Source organism: Biomphalaria glabrata, chromosome 12 (genome assembly GCF_947242115.1).
Source record: "Biomphalaria glabrata chromosome 12, xgBioGlab47.1, whole genome shotgun sequence".
Classification (NCBI taxonomy): Eukaryota; Metazoa; Mollusca; class Gastropoda; family Planorbidae; genus Biomphalaria; species Biomphalaria glabrata.
In genome coordinates this window covers 26177045-26198430 of record NC_074722.1, presented here as the reverse complement: position 1 = coordinate 26198430, position 21386 = coordinate 26177045, and the positions used below count along the sequence as shown (strand labels likewise).

Genomic DNA, 21386 nt, shown 5'->3' with positions numbered 1-21386 from the left:
GCGTCTTTTCCCCTTTCGGGGGCCGCTAAAAAAACAAGACTTGAATATTCCTGGTTTATTGGTGAATTCGATTGGGGCCGCCTGTCTTTGTAATCTAGTTTTTTTTTATGAGTTTCTACTCTTCGTGCCGACGTTGAAAAGAGGCCGAATACCGCTAAGTCGCGTCAAGCTATGGCCCGCGTGCTGTCATTTGTTACTTTTTCAAGTAACGTCTTTAGCTATACTAAAAGATGATGGAGGTGTCTTGGTTTCGCGTGAAAGTATTGTACAGTTTTATTAATCTAGCCCTAGCGTTTTGTTGTGAATAAGTCCCTTAAATAGGAGTATAATGGTGTCGCGTGGAAGTATTGTACAGTGTAAAGTGTTAGCCCTAGTGTTTTGTTATGAAATAGTATCTTGAATATGAGTTTGCTGGTGTCTTGGGGTCGCGAGGAAGTATTGTACAGTTTAAAGTGTCTAGCCCTAGTGTTTTGTTATGAAATAGTATCTTGAATATGAGTTTGCTGGTGTCTTGGGGTCGCGAGGAAGTATTGTACAGTTTAAAGTGTCTAGCCCTAGTGTTTTGTTATGAAATAGTATCTTGAATATGAGTTTGCTGGTGTCTTGGGGTCGCGAGGAAGTATTGTACAGTTTAAAAGCAATAAGCATATATCATAGAGATAACCAAAGGTACTTTATAGCTCTCTGAACAATAGCTCTCAAATACAAGATGCTTATGCAAGTGTTAAATTTATTGTTGCTTGGATATATCAAACCAATACAATTCAATACAAAATCACCTGTGCCCAGGTCACATTGTAAGACCATAAATAACTTTGAAAGTATTAAACTTACTAACTTACTTTTAGACTTTTGTAGATTTCTTTCACCTTTGTTTTTTCCGCCCAACTGTAACTGATAAATATATGTTTACCAACATCTTCCCCCACATTATCTGAAACTGGATGATATAAATTGTTCAGACATTTTCAGAATTGTATGTTTATGATTTGAAAAGGTACATGAAAAAAAAAGCCACCTAGATTATCTAGGCTACAAAGATTATAGAACAAATTTAAGTAAAAAACAAACAAACCCTAAATCAACAAAAATTTCACATAAAGATAAAAACATGGTCATATGACCAGCACAATGATTATTGTCTTCATTTTCCCAATTTTTGTCTTTGACTTCCTAAAAATACTAAAGTTAAAAAAAAAAACAGCCTTCAGCAGGATTCAAACTTGAACACTTCACATCAGAAGCCAAGCAATTAACAACTCATTCACAACGCCCCAGCTTAAAACTGTTTTTATATAGAGTTTGTTTTTAATTTTTAGTGCTAAATTAATATCAGAAGTGAAATGTTATATTTAGGCAGTAATAGAGTATTTTTGTTCATGTAAGCATACTCTTTAAATAGCATTCAGACTTAAAAACTTGTTATTTATTCCTGCCATAAGTTGAAACATAAATAAAAGAAAAGCAACCTTTCGAGGCTTCCTTTTCTTCATTGATTAGCCACAAAGCTCCTTTGGCATTTTTCCTTATCTTCTCATTGTCAGAATTTTTCAAGGAGTCTAGAGCTGTGACAAGGCCTGGGAAGTCTTTAATCACCTGTCCTGCACTTTTGTCAAAGCATAAAGTCCAGAGACATTCAGTAGTGTTCTCCAATTCTCTTGCATCATTGAACGAAAGCATTTTGCTGAACTCCTGGAGGGCATTTGCTTCTATAATCTGTTGTTTTGGAAAAATATTTATATGTGTTATTTGATTTTTATAAAGTCAATATATTTAGTAAGAAAAATAATAAAACAGATGGTAGAAATAAACAAAAACTATACTACGTTGCAAATAAGAAGATCTCAATAATTCTTATATTAGTTCAAAAATAATTCGAAGACAATTTTGTATTTATACTTAATGCCAAACAAAATTATAACAAGTTCAAATTTACTTTTTTCTTGTTAGAATCATTGACTGCTAATTTAGACAGCCCCCGTGTCAGCTCCCAAGGTGTAAACCCCCGAGCTCTTCTACTCGGGTGGTTCAAAGACTGACTGAGCCATGTCACAATGTAAATGATATCTGAATTTAAAAAAAAAGTTTATTTCACAGCATATTTCAGCTGCAAAGCGTCTTCCTAAAGAACATTTCCAATGTATAAAATTTAATATGAAATGCTGAATCTTATTCTCCATGTGCACAAAGATGACCATAGAGTCAAATCTTTGCTTTTAAAGCTCATACGTTTGGGGCATGTGGAGGTTCTTCCTAATTTAGCTTATTTTTTTTAATAATGTCAGTTTTTAGCTAAGGCTGCAAGTCTATCCTCATATCAACAATTGCCTGTTGTTACAAGTCTTAGACATGAAAGATTGTGTTATGAGCAATGAAAATAATAGTATAAAATCAAGGAGATAATTCAGCTGAGTTTTGAAAATTTAAAATACTTTGGTAGGATACATTTATACTATAACAGAGTCAATGTTGTTTTTCATTACAATAAAATATATATATATACAAGTTTTTTCAATTATGATCATTTACAACATAAGATATGGTATCTTAGTTAGATATTTGGTAAATATAAACTTCTCTTGTAGATCCAAGGGTTACCAAATAGTATACGGGTGTGGAATCATGGGCGTAGCCAGGATTTTTTTTCGGGGGGGGGGGAGAACCCTCCGCGAAAAAAAAAAATTGTATTTATGTGTGTGTGTGTATATAATCTTTATTACATTCTGACCCTTTATTATTTCGGAAGACGTTTATTGCCCTAAAATAGGTTCTTCTTTGAGTTAGTGGAAAAATTGTAGATTCCCTGCCATTGTTAGCAAGGGGATCTGAGGGAGCGCTAGGAGCTCCCCCATCGCGAGGCGGAGCCCCGCCGCCAAAAACTATTTCTGGTATTGAAAGCCAACAAAATGCATATTCTGAGGTATCTACGGTGCATTTTCCTGCTATTAAAAAGTCTTATTTAAAAAAATAATGTGCTATTCTTACTGACTGAGACCCTCCCGCGCCGTTCGGTGAATTTGCCGTCAAGCTGTTTCCATAAAAATCTGTCACTGGTAATGTCGAAGCTTCTTCCCACCTGCTCTGATGACCTCCATGAATGTGTGGCGCCAAGTTGTACTAGGATGTCATCGAAACTCTTCTTATGCGTGATTCATTTTGTCGGACGTTTAACTGCCTCGTCTCTTCCTTCTCTCTTTTATTTTGTCTTTTTTTCTATTTTTCTCTTATTCTTTTTCTGATAGCCTACTCAAGTTATTTTTCTTTTTCCCTCTCTATTTATTCTCTCTCTCTCTCTCTCTCTCTCGTTCTTTCTTTTCTCAATCTTTTTTTTTTCTATTAGTATCCTCTCGTTTTCTTACTTACTGTCTCTTTCAGTTACTTTTTTTTTGTTTTAACCCATCTGTCTTTCTCTCAAAGTCTCTCTTTCTACCTCGTCCTGGGTCTGACGTTAAACTGCCTCGTCCTGGGTCTGACGTTAAACTGCCTCGTCCTGGGTTTGACATTTTTGTCACTGACGTCAAACGGCCCCGTCCTGAGTCGGACGTTAAACTGCCTCGTCCTGGGTCTGACGTTGTGCAGCCGTTTTGGCGCAGCCGTTTTAGCACGGCGCTTTTTTGCGAGGACGTTCTGTCGTGAGTAGTTCTGTTTTTACAAAACAGAAAACATTTTGTACTTTCTTTCTTAACGATAAACATTATGAATGTTAAAAACAAAATTCCTTGTGAAAAATTACAAGAAAGGCGTAATTTTTTGTTTATACAAGAAAGGCGTAATTTTTTGTTTATCAAATAATAAGAATAAATAAAGCCATTTTAAACCCTTAACCTAGTGTTTTGTTATGAAATAGTTTTTGAATATGAGTTTGTTGGTGTCTTGGGGTCGCGTGGAAGTACAGCTTAAAGTGAATGCCTTGAATTTGAGTGTCAAGTACATATATGCCTACGGCGTCCACTCGTCGATCCTTTCTTTTAACATTTTTGGACTGTATATGAGGCTAGCAGTTTGTATCTTCGGTCGAGTCAAGGAAGTGAACAACAGCTCTATACCCCGACGGAGATCTCACTTCTTATGTAGATCCATCTAAAAGCATGGACATGAGCGATCAGGGTATAATGCATGCAACGCCTGGCACAGTTAGTTATTTTCGTATCTGTGGTATTGGGTGGGCAGATGCCGAATTAAAAAAAAACAAACTAAGACTCCAGGCGCCGACTTCATTTTGCAGTTCTTCTCTTTGCATTTTAACTTGTATTGAAGCTAATTAACAATTAAAGTTTTACCAGTTTCGAATGTTCCTTCAGAATTGAAGATTATTACGCCCTATCACAAACCTGTTACTGGGCAGCAGGCAGCAGGATATGACGATGGGCAGGGTTCGAACTCAGGACCGTCATGACGACAGTCAAAAGTGCATACCATTAAGCATGCAGGCAGCCATCCTGTTTGCTCACTACGCAGGACCAGATAGAGTATATCGATCTTGATAGAAGAAAGGAAACGTACGTCCGATATCCCGCGTTTCTAATGTATGTGTGGTGGGTTGGGCACAGAACAAACTAAATGACATGACGAAGGCAACTCGTAGGACGATTCCAAACTGTTTATTACAGACTAAAGACCTGCAGCCATCCATAAACACATGGTGTAGAACCAGGCACAAACAGGGAGTGGAGACGACGTAGGTCCAGTAACGTACGGACACTACAGTGACAAGAGATGCCGGTCGAATGGACAGTACCCACGTTGGTCTGCCTTTTTTATGCGCGGACACAAGGTGCCATCTAGGGGAAAGGGTCACGTGGATATCGGGGTGGCCGGTGTTTTCTTTAAAGGTATCCACTCCACTACATATGGAACTTAGACTGCTCGTGTTAGCCTATTAGAAAGAAAAGCAACGGATTGCATCTGAACAGGATGCTATGTTGTGTGTGTTTCTATGGTGACGGTGAGAAGTTTGATTGGTGGTTATGCAGTGTAAATGATGCAAGATAAGCGGTAGGCCCTATTGTCGTAAACTGTCTTGGGTGCACCGAACGACTCCAGAATGCCATTTATTTCAGTTCAGTTAATCTCAAGATTGTCTATATAGTCTATGTTGTAATAAAAGTTATATATATCTATATATATTTAGTGTTGTTCACAAAGAAGTTATTCAAGTTTTCAAGTTTTTACAAGTTAAAATATATGCGCATACAGTGGTTTGGTGCTATAAGTCAACAATCGTCACAAACACAGGGCATGTTTAGACACGAAACCCGATCGATCAGGATACGCAAGCAGTGACAGAACAGAAGGTTTCCAAAAGAATAACTTGAGACGCAAGGCCGAGTCGATTTTAATTAAAACGTATCTTACAGGTATTATTTTGTGAACCTGATCGTTTTATCTCATCAATGCCAGTGTGGGTTATAGGCCACTAACCAGCTTCCTCCTTGTGTCTCGGTTCTGTGAGAATCTCTACAACTGTCGCCACGTCTTGCCCATCTTATCTTCTTATCTTATATGATACTGGTTTCAAATCGCGGTTCCATGTATTCCTGGACCGTCCATTCTTCCTCTTTCTTTGGGGGTTCCAGGTGAAAGCTTGCATTGTAATATTGGACGCAGACTTACAAAGTTTCTGAAGGATTTCTTCTTCAAAGGGTTGCTGGTTTGATCTTTGTCATAGTTCTTTATAGATCTAGATCTAGACTAGATCCAGCATCTTATTTTTTGTATCCAATCGAGATTTATGCAGATTATTGCAGATGTATCTCTTTTCTCATAGACATCTCACTCTTTCGGCTGTAGTACATAAAAGTCTATATAAACGGTGTTCACATCAATAGACATTTTCCGATAAAGTTGCTTCCGGTGACGTATATATCTTTCTCAAAAGTCAAAGCTCATCCATACATCACTAAAAAAACATGGCCGCCCTGTTTGGCAACACCGCTTCTTCCCGAAACCAAAGTAAAAATCTTGTGGAATTTCGTGCCGGAAAAATGCACATGAAAGGAAAAATGGTTCACCCCGATAAAAGAAAGGGCCTCATCTATGTCTACCAATCAGACGATTCTCTTATGCATTTCTGTTGGAAAGATCGTTCTTCTGGGGTAGTTGAAGATGTAAGTTTTTATTTTTTATCAAGTAATCAACTCAAGTTTTAAATTTAAAGTTATTAAAAAGTGACTAAACACTTTTTAAAAATTTTGTATTAATTTAGATGGTTAGATTATAGATATGTCTTAGTTGTTGTTTTTTTTTGTATCTTGAGTCAAGAATTGAATTTTACTAGACTCTAAAAACTAGGGATGTGAAATAAAAAATTTATCTTTGTCTTTAAAAAATACATTTTTCGTTTGTACATCATTAAAATACTTTGAAAGAACTTTCCAATGGTGTATAAATTATGACTTTAAGTTGAATAGTTAGAAAGTTATGATTTTTTTTCTGGCGTTTTGACCTAGCATTGGTTGACATGGAGTTGGAGCATGTAAGATGAGAGCGTCTCGCTCGCTCAGCCAGCGAGACAGACCCCCCCCCCTCAAAAAGTTAAGAAATTGGAATTGAATTTCGTAGAGAATAAATCTACTTATTAAATAAGAAAATTAATTGTAGGCCTAGTATTCGTAGTAAATTTCTAGCTCACAAATGTGATTTCATTTATATTTATGAACTCCACTTGTTTAGAATGTAAATATTGATGAAATGAACAAATTATCAGGTCTAGAGTTACAAGAAATGTCAGAGGGGTGTGGACAAAATGGCGGCTTTGTGATGGCAGAAAATAACAAAATATAATATCTCAAAAGTGGGATCTCGTCGGAAACAATTATTTTTCAAATTGGCTTTAAAATTATAAATAAAATAGATTAAACCGTAAAAACTCTTTTAAAACTATTTAGACACATGTATGCATAATTATTATATCTACTAGCCTATGCATGATTTTATTTATTACATAGTTTAGTTTTCAACACAAAAAAAATCCCATAGGTAGGGAGCAGTGCAAACTTATGTTTTAACATTGTAATCAATCAAAGCAATGAATGATGTATCGTGATAAAACTTGGCAGAAATATGGCCAGATATATAATCTATTACGGGGGAAAAAATCAACTTCTTGGGCCTTACCTGAAATGAGTATCAGTAAAAATAAAAATACATATATACCTTCAAGTTAAAAAAAAAGTAAGAAAATACACATTTTTTAAAAATTCCACATGAAAAAAAATGTTCCTCATTATAAAATGTATCCATATTCACCCATTTTGGCAACGATTTCAATGGATTTAAAATCATAATCGATTTCAATCAAGGGCCTATGTACAGAAAGTAAGAAAAACGGATGCCATTTTTTTACTTCCGGTTTTACGGATTTTCACATATCTATAATAACTAATTTAAATTTTAGTAAACTAGCCTCTTTATGACTTTATTAGACTCTACTAGTAACTAGGAGCTCTAGAATACTCTAGTCTAGATCTAGCAGAATCTAGCTTCTAGATTATTTTAGATCTAGAATCTAGTACTTAGTAGTAGTAGATGTAATCATCTATACTAGATGTCTATATATCTATAGTAATTTCCGTCTTCTGGACAACCCTATTTTCTGACATTACCGAATACCCCACAATCTTTAAAATGAGCGTGTATTTTGATAGCTATGGCTATGACGAAACTAGTCTATTATTATTTATACATTTCTTTATAGTCCAGACACATTTAGTTTTGTTTACTCTGAAAAATAAGGGTTTTACACTGGTTCAAAGAGCACTGGTAGGACGATGCAATTTTTTTTCTTCTAGGACAGAAGGAAGGTAGGTCCAGGGTCGGCAGGGTGAAGGAGATTTTTTTTTAGAAAATTTAGGTACCAGCTAAACAAGACCTATCTAAAACTCTTCTAAATAGGCCCTTTAAACACATAAATGTCATAACCTTTAAGTAAATAGGGGGTGTTCACTAATATCCGTTTATTACTATCAATGAACGCTAGATTGCAGCCAAATCTACACTTTTTTTTACACTATTTTATTACTATTTAGCTACTCATCACAAATGCTCTACAAATGTAAAAAAAAAAAAAAACATGGAGGGACAACTATTGATCGATCAGGTTCCAAATTAAGCCACAGTCACTGAGCAGAGTGAGCGGGCTAGACAAGCGGGGAGTCGTGCAGTTTTTTTTTTAATTTGGGTCAACTAGACCTAGTACACAGTATAGGTAAAACTAGTGTCTAATGGCCTTGTTGTGGCATCAGTTATAAACAGAGAAGGAAGCAATCAAGAGTGGGAAAAGTAAAACTGACCTGTCTGACCTAAGTTAAAAGAAGATGTAAAAAAAGAAAATTAAAGGTAATATCATTTCTAAAATACAATAACTATGAGGTGTTCGTTAGCACGCCGAGTGTTCATCAAGTTACAAAACGGGGGAAGGTGTTCGTTAATGTCAACACCGGACCTCGTTGACCTGACCCTCTATAACATCATAGTTTATTGTAACTATGCGTAGCGTAACAAAAACCATACCTATTTTTATAGACAAATGGATGATGAGTTTATAATAGATGTTAACAGTTTTTTCTTAGGGCTGCGGCAGGGCTTAACATGTTTGTTAGACGGAAATGACTATAGATCTAGGTCTGTAAACCAGTGTGGCTGCCTTGCTAGTTGCTGGTCATATGGTATGCACACTGGACTTTCATTCTGGCTTGTTGATGTTCCTGGGTTCATACACTGTCTGCTGTCGTCCTGCGAGAGGTTTGGACTAAGAGTAAAATTATCTTCAACTTTGAGGGAACATCCGAAACATGTTTTAAATATTTGTAAAACAAATGACTAGAGACTAGAGGTCTACTTATGATGAATACTAGAGTAAGTTCTTATATTTGGGACACCTCATCAAATTCTCCTTCGCTGAATGCGTCACTTTTTTTTGTTTGTAATTTTTCTGTTTGGACGTAAGGAGCAAAAATTTACTTTTGGGACTGCGCATGCCCAATTTTAGATACGTTCCGGTATTTTTGTTCTGTTTTTCCAAAGCTGATGGCAGTTTTTTAGATTCTCTATAACCAGTTTTAACCTCCACTGGCAACTCACACCCATTTAAAGGATGAGGGCTAGATTATAAGCCTGTTAAATCATAGGCTGGTGGGCATATCAAAATAAGCTTCTATTCATCTATGGAAAGATATTAACATCACATTTATACTGTTAGCTGTTAATGAAAATTTAAAAAAATGAGATCTCCAACAAATATTAATGAATTTAACTCATTCTTCTTCCCAGGACACAGCAAAATCGTGATTAGAAATATTATTGGGATTTATAAATATATGATTTTTTCAATTAATAAACATGACCTAGATGGAGATATCTAGAATATATAATTTATGAATGAAAGAAAAAAGTGCGAGTTGCTAATTTGAAGCCAGAGACCATGCCCACTGAAGGTGATCACTCCAGGTGAGCTGGCAGTGAGGAGAGAAATATAAGCATGTAGTGTCAGAACCTAACAAACAGGCAGTGGAGGGAAGGGGGGGGGGCGAGTCATTAAAAGAATTATAAGCATCTATGGGAGGGAGGGTGTGTTAAGGTGCATCAAAACAAACATCCAAATTATAAACAAGAAGAGAGAGAATACATATAGTTGAAAATGTCATGTTTATTAAATTATAATAATTAATTTATAGATCTATAATCTATCTATAAATGAAAAAAAAAAGATCTATATCTATCTAATACTAGAATTAGATTAATTATTATTATATTATTAGAGAGATAGCTACTTCATCATAGTTCATTGAAGAATGTAGAATAATCTAGGTCTGGTTTAGGCTAAGGCTTTAGGTCACCAGATTGGGCCAGATCATGCAGATACCATTAAATTTAATTGAAGAAATTGCAATGAATCTCAATGATAGTTTCATCACATCCATGGGCATAGTCATGAGAAGAGGCAAGACCTGTGTGTCAAAATGTATACATTGTCGCTGAGTTGGTGCATGCCATGACAGATTACTAAGTGTGTTTTATTAAAAAGTGTTGGACTATCATGGGTCTACTGTATTTACAATTGCATCAGTCGCACATTAAAACCAAAAAGCTACAATATAGTTATATGTTAAATGACCCTAAATGACTTTCTAATTCCTTTCTTTGTCATTTGCCCAAACAGCAAGATAGAAAGATTTTCTATATCTCGCCTGCAAAAGGTTATCACACTCAGATTTAATTGAAATAATGTTACATGAAGCATTAATCATCATGTACATTCATTATGTATCATCATTGTTATTGATTAGAAACTATAAAAAAAAATAAATATGTTTTATATGGATGAGTTGCAGATAATAGCCTTTTTTAGACCGTGTAGCCTTATTAGTGGCTTCCAGTCGTTAGGTTTTCCCCACCCAACATCTCTTCCTGTAATGCATAAAGGTTCTTATTCCTTGTATTAAATAGAAGCTTACATAGTTTTTAGTTAATCCTGTGAAAGTCAATTTTTTTTTTTTTTTTTTTCAGGATTTGATTATATTTCCTGATGATATTGAATTCCAGCATGTAAGCCAGTGCACCACAGGGAGAGTTTATGTTCTCAAGTTTAAATCCTCCTCTAGAAAATTCTTCTTTTGGCTTCAGGTGCCAGTATAGAATTTAAAACATTTACTGTTGTTCCTTTTTTTTTTTTTTGTGTGTGCTAATTTTTAAGTTATTAGTTTTAAAATGTAGCCTAAAATACCACATAATGTGAATTTGTGTGTGCAGGGATGTAAAAGATTTTAGGTATTTTCTTTGTGTAGGTTTGAAAATTAGAATTTTTGTTTATTTTGACATATTTTCTCTTTATAATTAATGATATGATTGTGTTTTAAAATGTTAATTCCAGGAGCCTAAAGCTGATAAGGATGAAGATAACTGCAAAAAAGTGAATGACTTTCTCAACAATCCACCCACCCCAGGGTCATCTAGAGGAAGTGGTGGTCATGGCTTACCTTCTGACCTGAGCTCTCTGGGTGAGTCTACTAGTCAAGGGATTTTTTTAGTGTATGTGTATGGTTATTCTGGCCAAATAAAATTTTCTTTAATTCATTTACTTTAATTTAAAGTCCAAGCACTAAGCACCTGGTTTATTTTTTATTTATACTTTTTGAAATTATATCTAGATATTATTTGAATTTTAACCGGATCTAGTAATACCTGAAGAAACAATTTTGTACACTTCATGTCTAATATAGAACAGTCTCTAGTATGATGGCTTTCACTTGTGAAATTTAATGATATCTAGCAACAGCAGAAGTTTTGTAGGTTGTAGGCACTATATAATGGATGGATGGCTGCCTGGTCTTGCAGTTTGCGCGCTGGACTGTCGTTTGGATTTATCGATGGTCCTGGGTTCAAACCCTGCCCGCTCCCATCCCCCATCATCCTGCAGGAGGTTTGGACTAGGAAGTAAACTATCTTGAACTCTGAAGGAACACCCGAAACATGTAAAACAAACATGTTACAAACACATGGATGCAAGATCGCCGGCTATAGCCGGCATGCCGGCAAAATCGAAGTTTAAAAAAAAGCTTGCCGGCAAACGCCAGTCCGACTGATTGCCGATTCAGTATCGGACTTTTTTTTTTTTTTTTCACATTCACGTTTTGTACTTTCAAACTAAAACTTAATAAGTCGAATTCAAAGAAAGACAGGAAGTTACAATTCTTAAGTTACAGCGCATGCACTATTTCCGAACTTTCGCTTTGTATCAAAAACGTAAACAAAAGTTAGAAACAAATCCGTATGGCCCCGCCTGAGACGCCTAAGACTAAGTTAGATCTAGCAAGTAGATCTATTTATCTAGATCTAATTCTAATAAGTTTGATCTGGCGGCATAAAAATTGAAACCAGACCTAAAGGCTAGATCTAGTCTAGAGATCTAGATCTATTTCTACATTTTAAAATGATCTTAGAAGTTGAACGTATTTACCCGAAAATGCGAAATTACCGTACCGGATCATCGCCGTATTAATAATGATAGTAACGATAGTTATAAAACTTATAGAGATCTATAATAATATAGATCTAGTCAATTCTTGTCTTGCCTTTTTTAAAATAAGTTTTTTATTATTAGATCTAGTCCTAGAATCTAGATTTAATTATATCCAGGCCCAGGGACTAGACCTAGTCAGGGTAGATCTAGATAATTGGAATAATTATCTAGCTAGAATCTTACAGTTACAATCTACCACTACATCTAGATGTAGCCTTACTAGGTCTAGTCCCTGGGCAGAAGCAGCATAGATCAAAAGTAGATCGTATCTATTAGTATTATTTTATAATCTATTATCAGATATAATATTCTACTAGTAAAGTCTAGATCTAATTAAATCTAGATTCTAGATCTAATAATAAAAAAAACTTATTTAAAAAAGGCAAGACTCTAGTCTAGATTTAGATTTTAGATCTAGTAATCTAGATCTAGTAGATCAGTGATGCCCAAAATACGGCCCGCGGGCCAGATCCGGCCCGCGAAGTGTTTCCATCCGGCCCGCCGAAACGACAGCACAAAGTGTAGAAAATCCCCTCTCCAAAGGGTTGATAAAGTTATTTTTTACCTACGTTAGGGCCCTAACTTTTCCTCTGATGGATTGATACCATGACCTTTGACATTGTGTTTATGAAATGTGACTAGATGTATAATCTAACAGGAAAAGTGAATGGATCTTTACTACTTTTTTTTTGCGAACATGACAATGAGCCAATGTATTTGATTTGGAAAGATAGTGTGGCTGTTTAACAAAACATCAAACAAATATGGAAGCATTCTTGATTTGATTCGCGAATAAAATATTATTAAATTTCGCCTAGAGATTGAAGAATTGAAGTTGCCAAAAACAGAAAAGAAAATGAGTTGGCGGTTAAGCTAGATAGAATGTTACTCGTATTGTAAGTAGAGAAATGAAGCCATTGTTCCGAAGTGTATAAAAGAAGACAAACTTCAAACATCTCACTAATTAATGTAAGTGCTAGATCCACGAATTTCTAATAAAATAGTTTTAGTTCTATTTCATTACGTTTTTGTATCTTTTCGGTAATGTGGCCCGCGACACTAGTGTCGGAAATTAAAATGGCCCGCAGGTCGAATTAGGCTGGGCATCACTGTAGTAGATGATTCTAGCTAGGGCTAGTAGGGCAGGGCTCACTTCTATGATCTAGCATTACTAGATTAGTGTATATAGATCTAACTTCAAAATCTGAAACTAAATCTAGAGTATATAATTTGGATTTAGGTCTAGTCTATACCTAAATCTAGAGAAAATCTAATATCTAGTAAAATCTAGTTAAATAGTAGCTCTAGTGACACTCTATTCCTAGACAAGTTAAAGTCTAGACTTAGACTCAGAGAATATTGTATGTATAGATCTGTAATACTTAATTAACTTAATACTTACTAGTTTCTTTATTAGACCTAGATATAGATAGATGTAAATTGATGGATCTACTTTGTTACTATTATCATAGAATTAAAATAACATCTTGACTAGATCTAGATATCTAGTTAATCTAATATAAAAATCAGTCTAAGACTAAGTTCTCTAAGCTACTATTAGTTAGAAGATCCAGTTAACTAGTTCTATATTTGGTAAGATCTACTGACTACTCTGTCAGCCAATAAATATTTAGATCTATTAGATCTTTTATTTGAAATAGAGTTAACTTTTAACATAGGTGCTACAAAGTTTGATTTATACTAATATAGTGGTAGTAGGTAGGCATATTATATAGAAAAAAAAATGAAATGTTTAAACATACATGTAGATTATAGTAATTTAAGTAAAAGCTTAGAATTTATAGTTTGTATATTTAAAGACATATATATTTATATATATATATATATAGCGGTAAATGTTTTATTTATGTCGAGAAGTATAAGAGGCATCATGCTTGCAGGTTTTTTGGGATTGCCGACCCCCCCTTGCAGGCAAAACGGGGTTCTGTTGCTTGCATCCATGCAAACATATGAACTATATTTTTTTAAACACTTAATGTATAAGTTTATGTGACTATATGCTGGGTTTTGATATGGCCAACTAGTTCTCTACAGAGGCTTAGTTTATGCACCGAAGCTTAAGTATACTAAGAAAGAAATCAAACTCCAGATGGAATGAATCTGAATGCTCCACTCAGCTCTGGCTCTGTCTTTTGTTCTTCATCTTATTATATTGGTGCCATGTTGCTTACTCTGTAATAAATTAAAAAATGAAACAAGCCATCACTTCTTGGTACTGACAATGTCACCATACTCAGCAGTATTTTGCAATATGATGCTTATAAAAATTGAGATAATATTAAGGATGTTCTTATTATCAGGGGATCAAGACCTGCAGAGTATTCTTGGTGGCATGAGCCAACAACAGTTGATGCAACTTCTTGGTAAGTATGGTACCAAGTTTAAACAATCTGTTACACTTTCTTTTTGAAAAATTAATTTAAGATATTAAATAAATGTTTCTCCAATGCTTTTATATGATTTAATATGTCAGAATATTTGTGTCTTACGTATGTGAGTCACACTTTGAAAATATCTAAGGGCAAAAATATATTTTTGCTTACCTGTAACAAAAATGCAGACAATTTCATATATTTCAAAATCCTCCAGCATATTCAATTAAAGTAATAAGTTCTTTCCCTGTTGGTGCTTCTTCATTCCTCAAAATTTGAATTCTGATCAAAGTTTATATTCCAGTGACAGTTACAGTCATTTATTTAATAAAATGCAAATTGAAAAATAGCAATTAGATTTAAAATGTTGTTACAGTAGCAGTATAAATCTAATTAAAATTTGCAGTGTGCAATACTGAGATCCTTGCACAAATGGATCTCCACAGAAACTTTACAATCCTCAGACTACGCCTGCATTGGCCTGGTCATGTTCGCAGGGTGGAGAACAATCGTGTCCTGAAAGTCATTCTCTAGGGGCAACTCGCGTCTGGCTCAAGAAAAAATGGTCACACCCACGGTTCACCCACCTATGTTACATGGATGTAATCAAATGGGACCTCAAAACAGTGAACATTGATACTGACCAATGTAAGACATAGATAGCCCTACAATGCACTATGTGAAGACAGATGCGAAAAATCATGGGCTTCAGCTCTGGAAGAAAAGCATTCCAACTGAAAAATGCTGGCTCCTCTACCACCAAAGCGAAAGCCACCTTAACCTGTGATATATGTGGACGGGTGTGTCTCTCCAAAATAGGTTTCCATAATAGTCACATCAAAAAGTGCTCACCGAGTCGAACAATAGTCATAGCGACTGAAGGAGGCCAACAAATAAATCTTATTCACATCAATATTTTGCTTTTTGAAATTAAATGAATACATAAAAATAATCATACTTATATTCTAGTACAAACGTCAACATTAATTTAAAAATTGTAATTTACAATTAGAATTATTAGTATTTAATTCAATTTTACATAAAAAAACATTGGCCCTTATGCAGTGTTTCCCCCTTTCTGAGGATATTTAAACTGTTTTTCATTTCCAATGTGATTTCCTTATTTTATTTGTGACAGGTGGTATTGGTATGGGAGGAGGATCAGGATCTAATGTACTTGGCTCTTTGATGGGACGGCCTAGTAGTGCACAATCCATAGTGTCTGAACCGTAAGACCATACTTTTTTTTTAATGAGATAGAGTTGAGTGAGCACTAGTCTTTCTCACTTTTGTTCGTTCCTGTGTGTTTTTTGTTTTGTTTTTTTTTTAGATTGTTACTGATTGCACACACAAAAAAAATATTGTAAATTTGAAACGATTAATTTGTTTAAAAGGGTAAAAAAAAAAATTCAAGATTAAGTTACTACATTTTTTTTAATATAGTTTACCAATGTGCAACCTTAATGAGGGTCAACTAGTGGTTCCAATGTAAATAGTGGTTCACAAGTCTTAACCACCCAAAAACTGTTAAAATATTATTTTTTTTAAATGTCATATATGTGATTGATTGATTTTGTTGTATATTTTCTAAGTCCTCTTCGCACCCAGTCATCTGCTGGTGCTAGGGCTACCTCAGGAGAGAGCACACCACCACCTCCCCGCCCTGTGACTGCTGCTGCTTTACCCTCCCAGCCAACCAGTGGTGATGCCTCACGCAGCATTAACAATTCTCTAGGAGCAACTTCTGTGTCAGCCACCACTGCTGCTGGAGCCAGTGCCCAGATTCAACTCAGTGATTTGCAGAACATACTTTCAACCATGAAAGGTGAGCTCTGTTTAAGCTTTAGCTCTATTATTAGCCTTGAGTTTCTGTGGTATTGAATGTATTTTTTGCACCATTTGAGACTTGTTTAATATTTCAAAGAGGAAAATAAAAATATGTTCTGAACCAAGTAGTCCGAAAAATATGTACAGAAATATTTGGGTGGCTGAAAATGTCTCTCTGTAAGTGTAGCTTAGCACAACTTATTTCATATAGTTCAGAGGAATTTATATGTTGGCTTTTACTGCTTTGTGTATGTTCCGTGTTGTACAAAGAAACCATATCCTCTTTGAATGCCCATTCCAAATCCACCTAAGGCAGACTCTACTACCACTACAGCCTAACATAACTAACTCTCTGTAATGGCAGTGCTGAACAACTGATAAAAGAACTGCACACTATATTTCCTTGGCACAGTCTGCAAAAGAGCTCATAGCTCAGCAGTAAAAACTGGCTAGAAGAAAAAGTTAAGCTAGTATTTTTTTTTTTAAAGACACATTGATATAAAAATATTTGAAGTGGATCTTTTTCAACTTCAGCACTCTCTTTGCCTTGCCATAGTGAACTTGCTGGCTGTGCATTGGTGTCTGAGAATTGCTGTACAAGACAGGGATTGTTCCCACCCATTTTTAAGTTAAAAGTAAAAGTTTGCCTTTTGATGTCTTTTCTTAGTAGAAAATGTCTAGATAATGTCTAATTTTCTTTTCTTTCTAGTTCCTTCAGATGGTGCTGGAAAAGAAGGTAAGATTTTTAGATTTATTACTATACAAATTAAACTACAGTTTAACTATAATTGATGGATATTGTTTTATTACTATTGCTTTTAGACAAATGTGCTAACTGTTTGTTTTTTTGTGTCTACCTATCTGATACTTGCAGTGGATCTGGCTAAGGCTTTAAGTCCAGAAGCCATGATACCTATTTTAGCAAACTCTGAGGTTCAGAAGCGGCTCATCCCCTATTTGCCAGAGGGAGAGTCTCTGCCTAAGACAGAGGAAGAACTACGTAATACTGTCCAATCCCCCCAGTTTCAGCAGGTAGACTTAATGTTCAAAATTCTTTTTGCTACTAATATAAATATATACTAGTCAACCGGCCGCTATTTTGCAGGGCCAGCCTTAGGCCACTGCAACCTATGCAACCGCATTGGGCCCACACTCTCATAGGACCCGGGCTAATTATAGGTGTATAAATTATTAAACATATTGCCCGATTTGGTGGGGTTGGGAGGGGGCGATGGCATCAATCCCCCCCACCACCACTTTTGAGTGGGGGAGGGGACAGTCCAATTTATTTGTAGAAATCACAGTTTGCTAACAGAATCAGATAAATATCTATATGATTAAAACGTGTTATTGGTGTTTTAACCGATCTTTCTATTATGTCGTTCCCCTGTTGGCCGATTTGGGGGGCGAATACTTCTACTGTCCTTCCCACCTAAACCCTTTGAGTGTGGGGGGGGGGGGAGCAATCCTACTTTTATGGGGAAATCATAGTTTGTGAACAAAATTTGTTGAATTAAAATATAATTTTGATATTATGTCGCTACCCTTCTGGTATTTTTACCGATTAGGTGGGGTAATCTAACACACGTTTATGCATAGGGTTTACTGGGCGTTAGGGTTAGGAAAAAATCCCCACCCCCACTCCAAAGTTCTGGATCTGCTAGTGGTGTGGGGTGATAGATATTGTTGAAAAACTCGTTCCCCATTGATATCACATTCTTCACTACATTCAAGAAGAACATTAAGACCTGCCTGTTTAAAACTTATTTAGATACAAGTTTCATAGACAGCCTTAATTAGATTCTAGCACATGATAATATCTTTACATTGGTAAAGCTTATCTTTTTAATTTAATAAAAATGGATTGCTTGTATATTTTGTAAGTAGTAACTTCTCTATGTTTCTAAATACTCCATGTTTATCTATGTAACAATTTTATTTACAGGCCTTGAGTTCCTTTAGTTCAGCTCTTCAGTCGGGACAGTTGGGCCCTCTGATGTCTCAGTTTGGTCTAGGCGAGGATGTGGCTAATGCTGCTGCCCAAGGGGGTAAAGCCTTTTATCATAATCCTTTTACGCACAAAAAATATATAATTTTTGCTTTGTAGCTAGCTACCTTGCAAACTTGAACTAAATGGATAGTGCAAAATATGTACCAGGACCTATCTAATCCAAAGATTTTTTTCATCTTGGCATTACATGGGAAAAAACTTAATGTTTGCGTTTTCATAAATCTTAATACATTATGTTTTCAATTTGAGCAACCAAAAAAAAATGTTCGGTTCAAAGTTAGTGAAATAACCACTTTTATATCAAAAGGAATGGAAATAGATACTAATACTGGTAATTAATTTGACTTTTTTGGCCTTTGTAGCATATATGTAATGTTTAGGGAGGGTTAAAGTATATTGGACAAGAATGCTAACTGTTCTTTTAGTTGACTGAAAAGCCATTCTGCATTGTTAACACATTCTGTTTTTTCTTTTGTGTTTTTCCAATGCATAATATTTATTTCTCAAGACATTTCAAATGTATTTTGTTCTGCATGTTCTGTTTCTAGACATGGAAGCCTTTGTGAAAGCCATGCAAGAAGCCGGCAAAAAGAAAGAAAAAGACAATGATTCCATGGAGCATTAGCTTGATCCTAGCTCACAGAACAGACCAGATGTTTCTAGCAGCCAGAGTCTGATCAATTCTATAGTACTTTTGTTAAGTGAAAATGTTTCAGTTCGAGAGAATTTCTTTATTCATTTAAGTAGTTGTCTTCTGTCTTCATTTACTGTCTGTAGTAGTTATGACAATCAAATTTGTAGTTGCTATCCCACTCAGTTCACCAACAACCATCAATTTGTTGATGTCTTGAGGAGTATATCTGGTGATGTGGATTCAGGGGCAGTGCCCAATGGGGATGATGGTGATGAGGAAGTGCAACCTCCGTGCCCCATGCTGTGGTTAGATGGAATCAGCAATGAGGGAGATGCTGTGGACTACAATGTTCAGCCCAGTCAGTGTTGGGCCCGAGTAACTTCAAGATTGGCTGTCAAAAAGTTATGCTCTGGGGAATTAGCAGTTGCCATTGAAGAAAGTGCGAATGTCCCTTTAGAACAAGACAGGAATTCAGAAAAAGTTAAACAAGTTGGAGATAAATATGAAGATGAGATTAAGCTGACAGATGATATTAGCCAGCCAGTGGATCAAGTGGACACATCTCCTGACATCTTTTGTTCTGATGTAGCTGATACTGATGAAAGACAAGATTCAAATGATGATGACAGGCCAGTATGTAAGAATGTGGAGAGTATTGATGACTTGAGAAGTGAATTGACCGAAGTTGTGCATATTGAGAATAACAAGGATGCCAATGAAGGAGACCGGGAGACAAGTCAAAATATTGTTGGCATTGACCACCTGAGTCAGGATGTCACTATACCTCCAAGGGCCCTCTCTTCACACAGCCTGGAACATCACCAAGACCTAAGTGTTTGCTTATCTGTCTCCAAAACTGATGCTAAAAAGAAATCGGCCACTAACCTTCACCTTGAGATGAACATTCTAGCTGACTCTCTCAATGTTCACATGAAAGTTGATGGTGTGGAGCAGGATGCCTCCCTTGCTCCTGCAGAGCAGCACTTGGCCCTGGACTTGAGCTACAGTAGATCAGTTGGTGATGTTGCCCATCAACACCAGGCTGGTGAGATAGAGGCCAGTCAGAGAGGCATGTTGCAGAGTAGTAAAGAACGAGATCAATCTTTAGTGGAGCTGTCAGAAGAAGGCATGCTTTTAGAACCGAAACAAAAAGAACAGATAGGTTTAGACTGTATCAAGCTAAAGCTTCACGTTCAGGAAGATAAGAGCAGCAGTGGGCAAGAAGGAAAGCTTGTACCGTGGTCTGGTTTAGTCAACTCAGGATTTCAAGCTGAGACAGGAGATGATGAAGCTCAGCAGATGAGCATATGCCACCCTGGGAAATTGTGGCTAGCAGAGGATGTTCCATCAGAAGCTTACAACTATGATTCTGACCTGCCTGAGATCAAGATAGATGATGGGAATAGTGACGTAGGAGACACAAATGAAGACATTAGAGATTTCCAAAGTACTGAGAATGCAGCAGAGGAAATTGATTCTTTGATGAACTCTGAGGCCAAAGGAGCTGATGTAGCTGGGGATGAAGTGGACACCAATGAAGATATCAGACCAGTATTTGAGAACATGGCTGCTTTTGACCACTTGAGCAGTGAAGCGAATGAAAAAAGTCTTTCAAAGTCCAGCTCCCACTTAGACTCCAGTGTTCACCTTTCAGATATCAACCTTCATCTTAATGTCTGCAAGGAGTCTGTCAAGATAGGCTTGGCATTGACCTCTCTTCCAGACACAGTTGAAGAACATGGTACATTTTCAATGAAAACTGCAGTTTCTGATGTCAAATATCATGGCGTCCAGAATGCTTTAGATCTGGTTGTACTTGAAGGAGATTTGAACAGTCCAGTCAAACATCTCTACGCGGATGAACTCTACACTGGAATTGATAGTGATGACAGCAGTTCCACATCTATTGGGGGTAATCAGATGACAGTTCAGAAAGCTAAATCTGATGTTAGCAGTGAACTCAAGAGAGTTATTTCTGCTGACGAAAGTTCTGAGTCATCTCTATTGAATGAATCCTCCAGGCATCTTGACAATCATAGTGACATGTTAGTAACACAGTATGAAGTGGTTTCTGCAAAGGTTCATCAGAATAATGAGCAGGAGAATTTAGATTTTAGTGTTCAGCTGAATCCTTCCCACAGAAAATACAAGAAGGCTGGCTCAGTGAAGCTAGATGAAAGAATCAGCGTGAACTCTGGGGCCAGGAACAATAAGACAGTTACCAGAAGTACACATTTAGACATCTCAGGGCTGACCTTGCAGGCTGATATCATTGTCCAGAAAACTTTAGCAGACTCCAGTTGGTCTGAGCTAGGAGAGTTGTCCTCCACTCAAGATGGCCACCATGACAGTATAATGGTGTCAACATCTGGTGCCCACTGCATTGTCACCAATGAAAGTGAAGAGAGTGTCACTCTTACAGGAAACCATCATTCTGATCTCTCAGATGTGGCCTCCTGCGCATTTACTTGTGTGGACACAGTGTTTTGGGTTTGCCTACTT

The 21386-nt window shown here is 36.2% G+C and overlaps 2 protein-coding genes across 2 annotated transcripts; one reads left to right on the top strand and one right to left on the bottom strand.

The window, feature by feature from the left end:
* Positions 1–298: 298 nt before the first annotated feature.
* LOC129921931 (uncharacterized) lies at positions 299–3503 on the bottom strand. Its single transcript, XM_056005300.1, has 4 exons — positions 3431–3503; positions 1937–2067; positions 1470–1716; positions 299–940 (listed from the first exon to the last, which is right to left on the bottom strand). Exons 1-4 carry the CDS (start codon positions 3501–3503, stop codon positions 834–836), a joined length of 558 nt encoding a protein of 185 aa, XP_055861275.1. The 3' UTR covers positions 299–833.
* A 2361-nt stretch (positions 3504–5864) lies between these two features.
* LOC106058844 (proteasomal ubiquitin receptor ADRM1) lies at positions 5865–19364 on the top strand. Its single transcript, XM_056006820.1, has 10 exons — positions 5865–6107; positions 10507–10623; positions 10871–10997; positions 14341–14403; positions 15551–15641; positions 16005–16237; positions 16949–16975; positions 17114–17271; positions 18185–18287; positions 18799–19364. Exons 1-10 carry the CDS (start codon positions 5910–5912, stop codon positions 18873–18875), a joined length of 1194 nt encoding a protein of 397 aa, XP_055862795.1. The 5' UTR covers positions 5865–5909; the 3' UTR covers positions 18876–19364.
* The last annotated feature ends 2022 nt before the right edge of the window (positions 19365–21386 follow it).

Coding starts and splice junctions, on each gene's coding strand:
- LOC106058844 (XM_056006820.1), top strand. CDS start 5,910: ATGGCCGCCCTGTTTGGCAACACCGCTTCTTCCCGAAACCAAAGTAAA. Junction 6,108..10,506: donor CTTCTGGGGTAGTTGAAGAT/GTAAGTTTTTAT, acceptor TTTTTTTTTCAG/GATTTGATTATATTTCCTGA. Junction 10,998..14,340: donor TTCTGACCTGAGCTCTCTGG/GTGAGTCTACTA, acceptor TCTTATTATCAG/GGGATCAAGACCTGCAGAGT.
- LOC129921931 (XM_056005300.1), bottom strand. CDS start 3,503: ATGTCAAACCCAGGACGAGGCAGTTTAACGTCAGACCCAGGACGAGGC. Junction 1,717..1,936: donor ATGATTCTAACAAGAAAAAA/GTAAATTTGAAC, acceptor CCAAAACAACAG/ATTATAGAAGCAAATGCCCT. Junction 941..1,469: donor AGAAAAGGAAGCCTCGAAAG/GTTGCTTTTCTT, acceptor TATATCATCCAG/TTTCAGATAATGTGGGGGAA.